This window comes from Cygnus olor, chromosome 7 (genome assembly GCF_009769625.2).
Source record: "Cygnus olor isolate bCygOlo1 chromosome 7, bCygOlo1.pri.v2, whole genome shotgun sequence".
Lineage (NCBI taxonomy): Eukaryota > Metazoa > Chordata > Aves > Anseriformes > Anatidae > Cygnus > Cygnus olor.
Window position 1 is genome coordinate 19204962 of NC_049175.1, and position 16014 is coordinate 19220975.

Here is a 16014-nt window from a genome sequence, read left to right on the forward strand (position 1 = left end):
CTGAGCATAGAAGGAAAGCACAGTCCAGACCAAGTAAGACTAAAGTTGTTGAAGTGCTAAATTTGGGAGATGCAGATTCATTTTCCTACTCAGGATTTCTCAAGAGTACATGGCCAAGTCACTTAGTCTCTGCATCACAGTTTTCCATGAGCAAATTCAGACTAACAACTTCACCTTAGCTCAAGATAAGGCTTGCTGTGAGGATAAAACATTAATGCTGCTATGATGTGTATTGTTTTTTTAGTGTCATCCATTTGCATCCATGTCAGCCACTTTCTAGAGAAATACAAGCCTCGTTTCTGGCTTGCAGCTTCTGAAAACAGCAGCTGACAGCCTAGAATTACAGATAGAAAGAATATTCACCAATATTCTGTTTAGCTGTGAAATGTACTCAAATACTATGAAGACAAGTTGCATTAGCAGAAAGAGACAAAAACAAAACAAAATAACATGAAAAGCAAACAACTTTCAGTTGGTGAAAAATACTTAACTTTTGCTTTTCATGAACAATCAGCATCTGCTTAAAAGACTTTACTTCCAGACGCTTAACAGAGCCTCCTGACAATCATAGCTTTTACTAGAAGTCCTTACTTGAAGTAAATTGCATTACTATTTATTATGGGGTATTTTGAGTTGTTAACTGCAGTAGAAATGGTACATAAATGGTACTGACATTACTGTGATTCTAAGCAATGAGTTTTCTGTAACTAGATTTCTTCATGAGGAAAGCTACAGAACTGACAGGAAATGTAACTAATTCAGGGAACATCAAACTTGATAGCACTTAGGGATTTAGTAGGAAACATTGCTGCTCTGTCAAGAGAAAATTAGCAGGTCAATAACATCATATGCAAAACCAAGAATGCTACTGCCTTATGAAATAGAGAAATACAGTCCGGCTACCTAGAGAAAAATTGTCTGGACTGCCTCACTCCACCCTTCTGCTCTTGCTACTGGTCAGGAGTTCATGCTGTGCTTCAAAAGTTGTAAGTCTGGTGACAGCTGAACCAAAGTGGTATTGGCTTATAGATCATATTTTGACCAGTTTTGGGGGGAGCATCGTGCACAGTGGGAGTGGAGAAAGAGAAAGGGAAACTCTTAACCAATGTTGGACAGACACCAGTGGAATATATCGCTGCAGAAAGCGGCTGAGTCTAAAACCAAAGATTTGGAGAGGCACTATACACACAGATAACAAATTTCTTGAATAATTACAGATGAAGTACTGGATACAGCCTTAAGAAAACAGTGTTAGTGGGCTCAATGCTGTCCAGCAGATAACAAGAGTTAATATGACAAACCATTCCCTACGTGCTACTGCAAAGCTGCCACAACTTGTAACTGCTAGATGCTGTCCTCAGTTGCATGGAACATATAAGCTTAGATAGACCTCATGTTGCAAAAATAACCATTACATATGATAAAATAATATTTAGGTCTGAACAAAGCTCAGTACTGAGCTTTCTCCAGTAGCAGACAAGAACTGCAGGATTGCAATGGATCAGGAAAAAAATCTCATGGAGCTAGAAAAAACTTCAGCAAGACAAGATGGTAGCAGCTTCCAGCAATTGCTCATGGTCAAAGGAAAGGGTTACCAGTTCCCAAACTTGGCTACTTCAAGCCATTTACAGCATTATTCCACTAAATAAAGCAGGGTTATGGTAATCCTGTCTTTCATCCTACTTCCTACTACATCCTACACACCCCACTCTTGTCTTCAACCCTCTTCTCAATACCACAACCTAGAAAAAGGTTCTTCCTTCACTTCTGGGCTCCATCCACTTTACACCTTTCCAATTACACCTGACAGTGACAGCAGTTTCTTTTTCATATTTACAGCTTACAATTCCTACCTCTCTCTCACATAACTATGCTCTTACTAAACTAGCCTCCCTGAAACGCTAACAGTGTACTGTGTAAATGATGCCTTATACTTAACACCTTGCCTTGCATCTGGTGAGATGTATATAGTAATGAAAGTTTTGACTAGTTACATGGCAAATAGTCAACAACAGGCAGAGGTAATTTGTTTTGTTTTAGAATTTCTCAGCATGCCACAGTAGGTAAATAAATAACTTCTGATGTTCTCCCAAACTCTGCAACTTATCCATGTGGTAACTAAGTCTCCTTGCAACATCTCTTGCTTCAAGCATTCTCAGTGCTAAGAGCAACTGAACTGAGGTCTCAAACAAAAGTACCGACTGTGACCCACATAAAGTCACAGCCAATACACTGTACAATTCTAAAAATAGTCTTACCTGAGGTTTAGTTTCTTCCTCATCCTTATAATAAAAGAGCTGGTCCCCACGCAGCACAAACCACCGCTGCTGCCAGTTCTTCATAATGCTCCTCTGTTTCTTCAGCCAGCCACACTTCAGCACACGTTCTTGAGGGTTAGGAGAGGAAGGTCTGGAGGGAGGCCCAATCTGTTCACCCATCACCAAACTCTTTGATCGGGCTGAAAAAGCAATTACAGAGAAAGTAAAATAATGAAATAAGGATGAGAACGAACAAAGAGAACAGACCACTACTTGCACTCTCCTTCTTTCAGTAGGAATTTGCTTTTCAGGGTGTACATTCAAGTTAATGACAGCAAAACAAGACAAACATCAACCTTTTGGTACTGCTCACTGCAACAATCTTCTAGGCAGCACAGTACCTCCACTGTTCCTACTCCCTCTTCCTTCATGGCAAGTCATTACTTGCCTCCAGCTGTACATGGGAACAACAATATTACTCTATCCAAAAGAAGAGGATGTGCCTAATGAGGATGTACAGGTGTTGTGAAGGGGGTACAGAAAAGAGAACAGGAGATACTAAAATGAAATATTCTTACCCCCACCGCCACTGAGCTGGTTGGTCAGTGACACCAGCTGCCACAGGAGGAAACAAACACACACCAATAGAGTCAGAACTGAGAAAGACTCAAAAAGGGAATAGGCACGTAGAGATAACATAACTATACAGTATGATTCAAGTCACCTGAGCCCTTTGAGCTTTCCAACTTTGAAGCAGAAAAAACACAATGGAAAATTTTAAAAAGGACAAATGTACTAGTCTGGAGTAGCAGATAATCATATATTGCAAGTAAAAAGTGAGCCCTCTAGAATATAGAGGTTACATGATCTCATAGGTCTTTTCCATTTCTACTTCCTTTGAATTTATGAAGTATCTTATAAAAAAAGTTATTTACTATCTGAGGTCATTTTCCTTCACTAGAGCAAATCTGCTCACCTCTCCTGCAACCACCCCACAGAAAGTCAGCCTGTCCTCTGACAGTTTTCCAGTTTTATAGGAAGAGGGCATCACTTTATTAGTTTTTTTTTTTTTTTTTTAAGTGTAAAACTCAGTGGGAAACCTTGTCTGACATGCAAATTTTTTCCATTTCTCTAAGTTCCTAGGGTGAGTTCCACTACAATAAAGTTTGTCTCATGCCTCAATCAAGAAAAAGTAGGGTTCAGCCTATAACTATTTCCTACTGTAAGAAGTTTGTTTTCAGTTGTACTCTAAAATTTAATTAAAATGTTGAAATGACGTCAGACATGCTGATAGTTACAGCTTTTTCAGAGTTATCTTTCCCTTATTTTTGGCTAAAATAATTTGCTGAATTTAAGCTGAACTCACATAAAGCATTAGTTCCACATTAGTGAGATCTACCAGCAAACTTTGTATTTGCTCAAGTCACCCAGTACTCCTCAAACACTTATTTTTACATATATATATATATATATATATATATAAAAAGCTTAACACAGAATTCACTTAAAATCAGGCTCTGACGTATCTGGGCTTATTCTTTAAGTTTACTCACTATAGTCTGAGCTCTGATAAGACTTTTCATTCTAGCAAAGTATGTAAAGAATCGCTTGCCTTCCACGAAGCTAACTGAAGTCTTCATGCCTTCATACATCCCTTTCTGGCAACACAGTGCCCTCTAGCAGATGATTGCAAAAGTACCACATACAACTTTGCCTGCTCCCCCCATCACTCTCAAGAAAAAGAGGATCCCATTTCGTGTGTATGCAGTAAGAAAGCAGACTTCACATTTAAATCTCTACCACAGAGGTGCATAAGGACTTAGTTGAAGGAACAGCCTTTTCCTCATCCCAGGACATGTTTTATAGCAAGGAGCAAGCTGTTATCTGTGACAGTCCCAGGTTCCTTTTCACATTCATGTTACAACACACCTTTTTACAAATATCCCAAGAATTTGCTCTTCCAAATGGAACTATGTTTCTTGGACAGTCTCTTGGCTATTAACCTAATTAGTCTAATACCACCAAAATCTATACTTCAGGAAGCACCTCGGTCACCTCCACACTAAAGCACCTCAGCACCTTCTAGACCGAGCGTGATTCCCAGTAGTTTCCAAATTCCCTGTCTGCACACAGTTATATAAACCCTCTCCTACTCCCCAACTCCTACCCAACAAGAATCAGATTTATTAGATTTAACTGGAAACAAACTACCTTTATTATATCATCTACATTGACAAAAACCTCACAAAAGACATCACCTAGCTTTGGCATAACCCACAGTAAGCCTTCCTTCACACACCCTTTGGGGTTACTTGCACAGCCCTGCCTAGTAACAATTTATTATAGCAAAGAGTTGAGGCTTTTGCAGTCAGACACTAGAGGACGTATATCCTCATACTTTTATTTTAAGCAGCACCACACGTTAGTCAATTGCTATGGCTGTTAATTCTTCATGCTGTCTTAGCTTTCCATTTCCTTAGAGCTTCTAGTCGTGACTGTAATAGTTAATTTCATTATGGAGATACTTAGCAACCTCATCTGTAAGTCAACAACATGGACCAGACAGAAATTTTTAGAAGGAGGAATTATTTATGGCTATTAACGGCATTGACGTTTACATTGCATGCTTCATGGAATACAATAATTGCATAGAGAGGTCAGAAGAAAGTTTTCAGATGAGTACGGCCTGCCTTTAAAGGAGCTGGTATCTCATAGTACTTGGATCAAAATACCTACTTTGATAATCCAATCCAGTACATCAAGCCCCTTGTTCTTAATGGTAGATATATAAATAGATGAGCACTAAGAATATATAACAGAATTATGGAATCAGCAAAGCATAAGGAAGAAAACAAATCAATAAATCAGGCATACAACAACTCAGCAAATACTTTACACACTCTAGAGTTCTAACCCAGTAATGCCTTTTCAATAACTCCAAACAGTTTGGTTTTGCTCTCCACATTTTCATGAATTGATTATTGACTCAGCCACACAGAAAAGCATTAAACAGAAATCAATGTAGAAAGGATTCAACCTCCCCCTGGAAAAAAGGTTTAGGATTCACTTGCACGGAGCAACAGTACTGAAATGCCAGCTACAGGACATACCCACTCAGAAGCAGGAAAAATGACAATTACAACCCAGCAAGTTTTTTTACAGACCATATAGACCCACATCCTTGCTGCCAACAACAGTGAGCCAAGCCTCTTTTAGGAACCATTAGAGAGCAGGAATCATTAAATGGCAAGAACCAGAATTGCAGACGTTGAAAATACTCCTGCAGCTGGAAGTGATGCTCCATATGGATGTTCTCATGGCTAGATGAAGGTGGGAGTAGGCACTGTGAGCAAAGACAGTGAGGTGACCAACAATGACTGCTGTACTAACACCTGGGATACACCAAGTAAGCTCTTCAAAAGCCCCACACTTAATTGCCATGCCTCTAATAGTAAACTCAAAGATTATCCCAAGGAGTGGACAGACCAACTCAGATGGAGCCATGCTGCCATTCCTTACAGAGACAGGAATCCCTATCTACATCCCAGCTTGTCTAAAGTCACTCTTCAGTTCTCCTCTTCGCCCCATTACCAGAACATCAGACATCTACAAGAGTCCTCTGCCACTCAGACCTGCCCCTGAGCAATACACATCACCACTTTCTCATCACCTTGATTGTCTACCTTAAGCATGCACATCAACACATAAGTTCCTCTGCTACGCTTCTTCCCTTCTCTATCCACACCATTCCCCTTTTCTGAGCACAGTCCTGACTGAAAACACTTGACAATTTCTTCTTTCCTTCCCCTTCTCAGACCACTACGGATTTGAACAGTCATTGAGAACCTAACTAAATGGGACATTGAATTGCATTGACTTGATTGATTTCAATATCAATTGAAGTTGCGGTCTTTTGAAATTTCATAGGCAATAAGACTAAATCAATACAGTCATTAAACAGACTCTGGCTGACAAACTGTCCTTCAGTGAAGACACTTTGTTCTAATGTTCCTTCAACTAATGACATAGTGACACCAGCTATTATTTCTGATAGCCTTTATTTAAAACACCAGCCACAAAAGGAAGAGATCTTACACACTATAAACAATATTCTCAGTTTTTACTTAATTCAAACAGTGTCAAAAAAAGCTCCAACAACACAAGAGATACTGCATTTCCTTTCACCAAGTTGTAGGAAAAAATATTTGCTTCAGATTTGTGTTGTCTCTAGTACACATCTGTATTTGTGTTTGCATTTGATTGCTGAGATACCACAGCCAGCGAGCACAAATGAAACCAAGACACTTCCTCAACAACCTGAGAATTTATCATCTTGAAACACAGTAAAGACATTAAGGGAACAATGTTTGAAATGATCAGTGATATAATGTATTTAGACAACTAGAAGGATATCAGTTTAAAGAAACTGGCAATGGCTTTTTGTTCTCTGAAGCCAAATAGAGTAGCAGCCTGCACTGAATCAAGATGCTGCTACACAGCCATGTGCTTGCTCACATTTTGTGACCTGGAAGACACATACTACATTTAGGAGTACTGCCATAGCAGCAGGTTGTGCTCCATTAGTTGTAGTCAATGAAGTTACACCTCTCTGTTCAGAACATTATATAGAATATTCCAGGATTATACAGACCAAGACAATGTGCTGCATTCTACCACCTTTCCTTGGTTCCTTGTGAAGCACTAATGCAAGCTCATGCCATCAAAGTAAGACTCCAGGAAAGATGCACTAAAGCTGTACCAGGGTGCCTGGCAAACCAGCAGGTTCCTGAACAAAGCAAGTCCTGCCCAAGGGTGCCAGCTGCAGAACAGAAAGGCTGCAGACAGAGTCTGACAGGGGCCTGGCGAGCAGACCAGGCTGGCCACAAGGGCTCAGAGATCAACCAGAACAAGAGGCAGCCCAAAGGATGACTGCATATAAGCCAGCACCCTTGAGCTGGAGGATTTAGAACTGTATTACAACTACTTGGGACTGCATCATCTCTCCAAACATGCCCGGGCAGGACTGGTGCATGGTTTTACAACTGAAAATCTCAGATAAAATAGAAAAGCCTGGAGATGCTGCTTTCACAGCTGTACTGTGGAATATTTCACAGCCCAGACTTAGTTTGTTTTTTAAGCCATGCCAGCTGTAAAGATACAATAAAGAAACTCACTGCTGAGCAGCCTAGCTCCTTCACTGATAACAGGGAAAGGGAAGGCAACTGCATGTGCACATGCCAAGAAGCTCTGAAGCATTAGATTGCATACATTCTACATACCAGCATGTTTTAAGGGTAAGCATGCTGACAGTACCTGGCAAAACAGGAGGCAAGATTTCCTGCTAGCTAGCAGGTTAGTACACCCACACAACACTGCTGTTCTACCCATACTCCTGCAGGTACAGAAAACTATTTAACACTGCCATGCCCTGAGCTCAGGCTTCTTCCAAGGTTTATTAGCTCAGGCAAAGCAGCACTCAAAGCTGCCTATAACCTTCCTAGAGTCAGAGCAGGCTCAGATATTTGCATCCATCTTCAATAAGCATGCAGCATTTCCTTTTAGGACATGTGGAACAACTCTTTTCCCTATGCTACAGCATTTACATAACACCATCAGAAACCAAGAAGGCAAGACACACTGGTTTGAGGGCTGCTGCTTTCTGAGTGGCATGAAGGAATTAATCTTGTTCTTCTGTGTAGTTCAAGACAACAGCCATGGCTTTTCACCACTTTACAAACGGTATAGTCAACTCTGTATAAAGCATGCTCTAAATCAGAAAAGTTATTTTATACGCCAGTGACCTGTGCAATATGACCAGGAGAACCACTTATACTCATCAGTTACTTTCCACAAGTAGGCAACTAGTGCACCTAAAAAAGGCATTGGGGCGATCAGGCTGAACAAAGGTAGCAATCAGTTTGAATCTTTGCTATCTTTTAGAGTGACCCAAAGGGTCGTGGCTTCAATGAAATATGCTAACGTTATTTTGGCTAGATCTGAAGCAGAAAGTACAGCACACTGGGAGCAGACAAGCATGGTGGAGCAGCTGGTGTCCCCCATGACCCACACAATACTTATTTCAGAGATTTTCTTTTTGTCTCAGTAGTTGCATCCCACAGAATGACCATGGAAGCATACTGTACATGAAGCACATTTATTCATCAGAAACAATCCAGAACTATGATAAAACACCAGCCAAAGCACAACGGTTGGTTTAATGTTGGAAAAAGCCTTCAAGATCATTAAGTCCAACCAAAATGATTCTATGATTCTACATTAGGGAGAAACAATCAGATCTGCTTCAAAAGCATGCCATTAATACAAACCAAAATGGTTATTTACGTAGACATCCCTAACTACTCCAAATGAAGACACTAGACAGTATTTGCCCACTGACCCAGTAGCTTAGACTAAGGACAGAGACACATGCAGTAGAACAGACAGTAAATTGTGAAACTTTTGGACATTATAGTAATAGAGACTATTAATATAATGGCTCTTCATTGAAGACTTAGTCTAAGCCTTAGCTGTTGCACCCATCCATTCTCATCTTAGTTCTCCTGTTCCCAGTGTATCTGAAGTAACAGCACAGCCCCCTCTGTACAAGGCAAATGAAAATATGTATCAAACAGGTAAGCAAAGCCCTTGCAAAGAAAAGCCTGTGAAAGGACAAGGAATAAAAACATCATTCACTTAGCACCATAACTACTGGCCTTTTAACCCTCAACACAAGATACAATGTGGGGGCTGTAATGGTTATATTTTCAGTACCAGCCAGTTTGCCACTGATCATGTAGCAGCAGCATGCATTAGCTTCTCTGTAATAGAATGCACAATATATCACAGCCCAACCATTCAATTTTGCCTTTCATCACTCTTACAACCTTTTCTTCACTAACACTGGCCTCCTTTCCCAATTAGAAATAGGATGAAGTCGTTTTGCATAGCATGCTGCACATCATATTTTAAGCAAGTCATTCAGCATTGCCTTTTGTGTGTATGTTCCTCGGCTTGGAGAAGGCTAGGTAATACTCTACTCTTCAGGCAAGGTTAGAGAGCTACAAGCTCCTGCCGTTAATTGAACACTAGTCACTTGAGTAATACTCATACACTTTATTTATTTGTTAAGCACTGAAAGGGACACAAAGAAGCTGGATAGCCAGTCCATTATAACTTCGTGCTATTCTATCCCAGTAGACAGCAGGTTCAGGTTAGTTTCATTACCAAGAGAGATTCAACAAATTCAACAATTGTTTTTGTTTGTTTTCAGGAAAAAAAAAAAAAAAAAGAATAGAAAGGAGACAAAAGATATGATCAGCAAGAAGAAGAGGCAAAGATAAGTAAATGCCAGTAGGTCAGAGTCCCAAATTCAACATGTTATGTCCTTTGTTATTGTTAAAATCTCAGTTACAGACCGTACCATTGGGCAGCCCAAGTACAGAAACCTGTTCCCTGCAAAAGTCTGCATTTTCAGGTCTGCACCATGCACTGGCAGTTCCCAACTGGAACCACTGCAGCAGATTGTTCAGAGGACAAAGCAGCACTTAGTTCATATCCATTTGCTGAGTCAGTTTAAAGCATGCCCTTACCACCAAAGTGCACGCAATGGGCTACAGAACTGTTGCAAAGCCAAGCACCAGCTCTCCGCTCCCACTGAACCTTGGCAGCATCTCTTGAAAGCTGCCCATCATCTCCATCTGGTTAGTTAGAACTGCCTACCTGACAAGCACTGCTAAACTCACACCCTGCTGCTGGCAAAGCTCTGTAGTTCCTTGGGCAACCATGCTGAGCTACAGCTCACCGCTGCCAGAAGAGGGAAGTCTTACTCCCTTCTCCCTACACCCACACCACTCTTTCCTTCTGATCCACCCAGCCTTATGTTCCCACACTTCACTGACAAGCTTAGACCTTTTTATAAGAATAGTTACTCTCTGGAATGCCAGAAAGTCATCTCAGATTCCTTTTCCCCCCGCTATTTTAGTGAGTCAAATCAGGTCACAGAAAGACTGAATAAATAGCTTATGCCCCCTCCACAATCAGTGAAAACCTCTTGTAATCTTCCCAGTGGGTATGGATTTAAGACTTCATTTTAAATAGTTTTCCTAGCCATGGTGGACTGAGGGGCAAACAAAAAATGCTGGCCACAATCACATTCATGTTAGAGCAGGGACTGTACCTAAACGTGTATAGCACCAAGCACTGTGGGATCCTGGTCAAAGCTGCAGCTCTACAGATACAGCACATAGGTCTGCTGCAGCGTAATAACTTAGTTAGTCATATACCCTGCATTCACCCATGTGTTTGTAACAAGCGTCAATACCCATGACATGCCATGGTCCATATTCTTCAGATACTGCAGTGGCTGCCAGCATCACTGATATCTGATACTAACCAGACACATTTGTATGCCACTCTCCATAGAATATCACTTCCCCAAATTATTCTGAACTGAAAATGGTAACTAGGAGTAGACAAAACTTTGTCAAGGCCTTTTGTCAGTAACACTGAAGTGATAACGTCACCCAGCCACTTTCAGGAATAAAACCTCCCCATATTCAGCAATAACATATTTCTCATTTCTCTTATACAAATATCACACAGGTATTCATTCCTACACTACTCTTAGGGCATTACACCAACAGCTCAATGTACATTTCAACATTTGTTATGTCTGTTTTCAGTGTGCAAACAGCACCTGTCCCTTTCTCTGTAAAACAGGTCCCTCAGTGACTTGCCTTAGTGACAGGGTTATTTATTTGGGGGACAAAACTAGAAGAAATCCAGGAATTCTTACTCCTACATGTCTCATACTCTGAACACAAGTACCCAGCTTAAATTATTTGGCTGTTTGTAACAAGATGTCACTAGTTAACACCATAGGGAGGGGTCCTCCTAACTTGGAGGTCTGTACAAGGTTAAGCATTAGACTGTGAAACTCCCTGCCTACAGTTCTCCCAGAGATCATGGTTGATCCAATCCTTTCCCCTGGAGTGTAACCACTTCACCTTAGAACAAGTGTATACAGCTTCCTCCTCATTTAACACCACACACCATAGTTTTGGCTTTTGTTTTTTTTTTCTTTAACTTCAATGAGTTCACAAAACAACTATCCTACTGAAGCATAAGTTGCTTTTAATTACACGCATTAAGAGGAAAGATACTCCAAGCAACTTTTTTCAACTCCAGAGAACACCTAGTATCTCCTTTGTTAAGCTATTCATAAAGACAAATTTACTCTCTTTTGGGCATGAGACACACACACAGAAGCTCTGTTGAAGGCAAACACATTAGAAGGACTGTCAGCAGCAGCCTCCCTCCCCCATTCTAGTTTTAAATACCTTAAACACATGCAGGCCTGGGCACGGATCCTTTCCTTTCCTCTTCCAGCTCACCAGATGGCTCATACTGCACCCTCATCAAGGGGTTCCCCCCTGCCATCATGGTGTGGGAGGACCTTCATCATTACCTCAAACTACCTCTGCCTATTATGCAGGGAGCTGGAGAAAACAAATCAAGCTGTTTGTACTGCTGTGCTTGCCTATTAACTACCACCAATGTAAAGGGAAGCCAGCAAGGAAAAATAACGTATTTCTGGTAGTAGCCTTGCAATGAAAAGGAATACATTTATACAGGCTCTAGAAGGAGCAGGTGACTTATCTCCCAGGAGCGAGGTGCCAGCATTTGTAGTGCTACCACTGTGCTCTTCGCCAGCCTGCACTCACTCAGTAGGTGTTTTACGGCTAAATTAGAAAGCCTATGGCTTTTTCATTTTTAAATATTTAATTTCCCCCCACACACAGTTTATCTCCCTGGCAGTCCAGCCACCCTTCAAGCAGTGTTATTGCTCCTTCTTAAGGCCTCAACACTTCCCCAGGAGGTGAGGCTGTAGTTCGTTATTTCAAATTCAAATGGCGTGTGCCCAGTAAACTGCTGCTTGCCTGCAAAGTTTCAGGGCTTGTCCTACAGAAGGTGATCTCCTGCCTGAGCCTTCAGGCCAGGACAGAACACTATTGCCAAAAGCTTCACCTAATTCAGCACACACCATGAAGCCCATGTGGAAAGAAAGAGGCATCTCCACATGGATAGAGAGGCTCACCCCTCTGAACAGCCCAGGTCCTTCTTTCATGGATCGTACCACTGAGTAACAGCAGGAAGCTGAACCTCTCTCTCTGGAGTTATGCCCCAGTTATCAGTTTCTCAGACCTTCCTGTACACACACACAGCCACTGAACCAGACAACAGAGACAGAGCATGCAGCTGATAATGCAGCTCGCTGCGCTGCACACCCCTTACCAAAATAGCAAAGTGCTAGGAGACTGACCGCCACCAACAGGGCAGGGATAATCCCCTACTTCCTTCACCTCCCTAGGGCCAGACACAGCGTGCAGGGACACCCACACCCTGATTTGTCCACCCCAAGCTTCCCCCTTCAGCTTGGGGCTGTTCTTCAGGGCACCTACATACAGCTAGTCCAGCAGCATACCAGGCTCCAGCCCCAATGCCTCCCTCAGCAGCCCACAGCATTTTCTTAGGATTTTAAGCTCAACTCAGCAGCTTTACCTCACATTTCTCCAAAGCAAGGAGATGAGGCTCAGACCCACACCACAAGCAGGGCTTGCCCCACAGTGCCTCAGAGGCTCCTTCTCACACAAGTTCACAAACCACAGGCCATAAACCAAATTGGTTTTGCCAGCATTTTACTCTAGCCTTTTACCCACATACCTTTCTAGAACACAGCTCCTGGAATTGCCTCTTCTACCTCAAAGAAACACTCTTTCAAGGAAGGGATATAGTAAGCCTCCTCCTTGCAGCTGGGCTCCCCCAGTGTAACGTTGGCCCTGCCATGCCAGCTGCAGCTAGTGACTCTGATTGCTCCACGCCATGGGGGCTGGTGTGCTCCCACCTGTGTTGGTGGGCTCTCAGGGGCTCAAGGAAATTTCTGTAGGAGTTCACAGCTCCAGGGCTATTGACTTTGGTTGCAGGAATACAAAGCTGGGTGTTATTGTTTGCCTGGTAAGATGGAGGCACCAAGGTGCAGGCCACCCATATGCTTCGGAATAGCTGTGTGCAACGTCAGCCCCTCAAACCAGAGCTGCAGCATTAGGGCTGCAGAGGCCCTCTGAGTTCCTCTCCGCGGAGCTAAGAGGCTGCAGGTGCAAAGCTGTGGTTTGTGAAGGGGACCAGGTGTCTGTGAGAGTTCCCCTTTTCTGCCTCTCGCTAGCCAGAGAAACAAGCTTTTCACGCAGCATGATTTTGAAGGGGGTACAGCCTGAGGAGCCTGCACTGGGCAGCCCTTGAGGTCTAGGGCTTGCCCCAGCAGTGTGGTGCTGGCCCCTGCTAAGAGAAGTCGCTGATATGGCAGGAATTGAGGGCAAAGATGCCCCCAGTTTGCCCTGTATGCCTGAGGAAAATAGCAATGTGACACCAAACTGCTCTGCACAGGGCAGCAGGAATGCCTTCTGTAGAGGACTCGGAAAAAAGCCAGAGGGTTGACCCCTCAGTAACCAGAGAAGCCAGATTGCATTTGAGACTGTTTGGCTGCCTCTGGGACATTATGAACTCTATTTACTTCACCGTTCCTAATGTCTTCTCTCTGCCATATCCTTTTTTTTTTCCTATAAACTAATTTTCACACTTTTTCTCCTCCTTTGTGTTGAAATCTCATTTAATCACTATTTTTTGTTCCCTTGTTAGGCCTCATCTCAGCTTTTCCTGTTGCAGACTGTCTTGCTATCGGCACCTGCTACTGGGCCTATGTGGTTGATTCTTAGATGAGACCCAACCCCTGGGACCCGAACAGTGTCAGTGCTACTGAAGAATTATTAACTTAGAATTATTAGCTTAGCCAAATATGAGTCTGAATAAGCAGCATCTTCTGACAGAGTCAGAGGTCACCTTCACTGGTGTAAAAATGCCCTATTCATTTTCCAGAGACGTTGCACATCAAAGTTCATTCCTAAGCCTGGCAAACTCAGGCTAGATGAGACCTTCTGAAAGCCATGACTGGTTGATAGCTTTCTGCTGTCATTAAGGCTTCTTGAAGAAGTGATTAATAACAATTTCATTTAGACAGGAAATCTTTAAAGGGATGACCCCAATCACTCCATATTTCTGGTACAGAAATAAGTTGCTACTGGCAAACCCCACAATTTCATACCAGTACATTCATGTTATTATCCTGATGTCCTCCATCTGCTCAAGAACTAAGGTTGCAGGGTTGCATTCAGATATCTAAGCCCTTAGCTGGTGAGTTCTTATAGAGTCAGATGTGTTCTGATGACAGAGAATGGCCAGTTAATAGCTGCTGAATAAAAAGGAAGGATAATTCAGTATTCTTTCACAGTACACTAAACTTCAGCAAACTTGTTTCAAGTCCTAGCTTTGCCTTGGAGTTTTCCCTAATCCACAGAATGTAAATGTTAACTGTGAAATGTAGCATATGCAAAGGTAAATCCATTATGAATTGTGAAGTTCTGTGACATGGTAGTGAAGTGTTAGCCACAAGTAAGGGATTGAAATAAAACTATCAGTTCCGAATAGGCGTGTTGTGACTGACAACTTTGGAGATGTCTACATTAGCAAATAGTGCAGATCCTTAGGAGTGGATTTGTTAGACAGTTAATGGCATGTAACTAATATCCTTACTACATATGAATTTTAGGGGGCTCTGTTTTGCACCAGTACTATTTTGATCCTATACAGGATCATCCCCAACAACACAATACATTCCTACATCCCTTAACTTTTTGGCTAACTTGAACATGTGTGTGCATTTACAAGATCGCCAATGTGTCTTTTGCATGGTCATTTGGGCATTTTCTTTCAGAACATATATTTCTGTTGAGTATTATATGAGAGTTTTCCCTGGGTACACAGATATGGTTATCTTTCCTCTATCCTGCCTCCAATTTTCTTTGAGCTTATAGGAGTCAACTATATTTTGGCATGTCTTTTCTCCTTTCAAGCCTGTCTGGATTTAGCCAACCAGCTCACAAATTGCTAGGATGGAGACTGAACAATCATGTATCCTTAGTGCCATAAGAAAGCAGTTTATGTATAGGGTATCTGTGCTCCGGTAATCAAAGAAACAGCACTTTCATTAAAAATACAAAGACACCATTGCAAAAGCACTGAATATTAAAACATAGCTGTCCTCACTGCAAGCACATGAAGTTTACATTGTACATGTGCACACTCCCAGAGGGGTATAATAGTACTTTACCCTCTAAAGTCCCTCCTGGCAAGATTACTATACATCATTCTTAGAAATGTTTTAAGTATGCTAAAGCCCACTTTTCATTAAAATTGAATTATGATGAGTTTCAGAAAAGAAAAAAAAGGAAGAGGGGAATAATGCAATTTTACGACAGCCATGTTGAAGGATACCTGAGGAAAAAACAGCCTGCCTGCAGCAGGCTAGCTAGCTAAAATGTTTCCCATCGTCTTTTCCAGTCTCTAACTTTTAATTAAACAGGGGAAAAAAAAAAAAAAGTAATTCTTATGACTGTGAATAACATTTTCAACATACTGTAACATATGCATGAATGTGCAGCCAAACAGAAATAATAGATCTGAGAAGTGCAGACAATTCCATAATGTCAGACACCCACTAGTACAAAGTCCTAGTAAGAAGAGAAGGTTAATTCTTCGTGCCTATGTAACTGAGACAGACTGTGCTGAAGACAGGAATACGGTAAAGAATCTATCATGTCAGCAGTTCTTTTGCTATAGAGAGTAATACCATCATAACACTTAT

The 16014-nt window shown here is 41.8% G+C and overlaps 1 protein-coding gene across 6 annotated transcripts in view; it reads right to left on the reverse strand.

Annotated features, from left to right (window-relative positions):
• The window catches only part of ARHGAP22 (Rho GTPase activating protein 22), a 146653-nt gene that overhangs the window by 127357 nt on the left and 3282 nt on the right, over positions 1–16014 (reverse strand). For 3 of the 6 annotated variants that reach the window (XR_005821442.1, XM_040563237.1, XM_040563238.1), the window contains exon 2: positions 2259–2458. Coding sequence is in view for 5 of the 6 variants with exons in the window: in XM_040563237.1 (XP_040419171.1) it covers positions 2259–2458 (200 nt within the window). In the remaining variant the exon portion in view is untranslated. Of the gene's footprint in view, positions 1–2258; positions 2459–11596; positions 12089–12818; positions 12955–12980; positions 13387–16014 lie in introns of those variants that run through there. The other 3 variants (XM_040563240.1, XM_040563241.1, XM_040563239.1) reach the window with 3 other exon arrangements.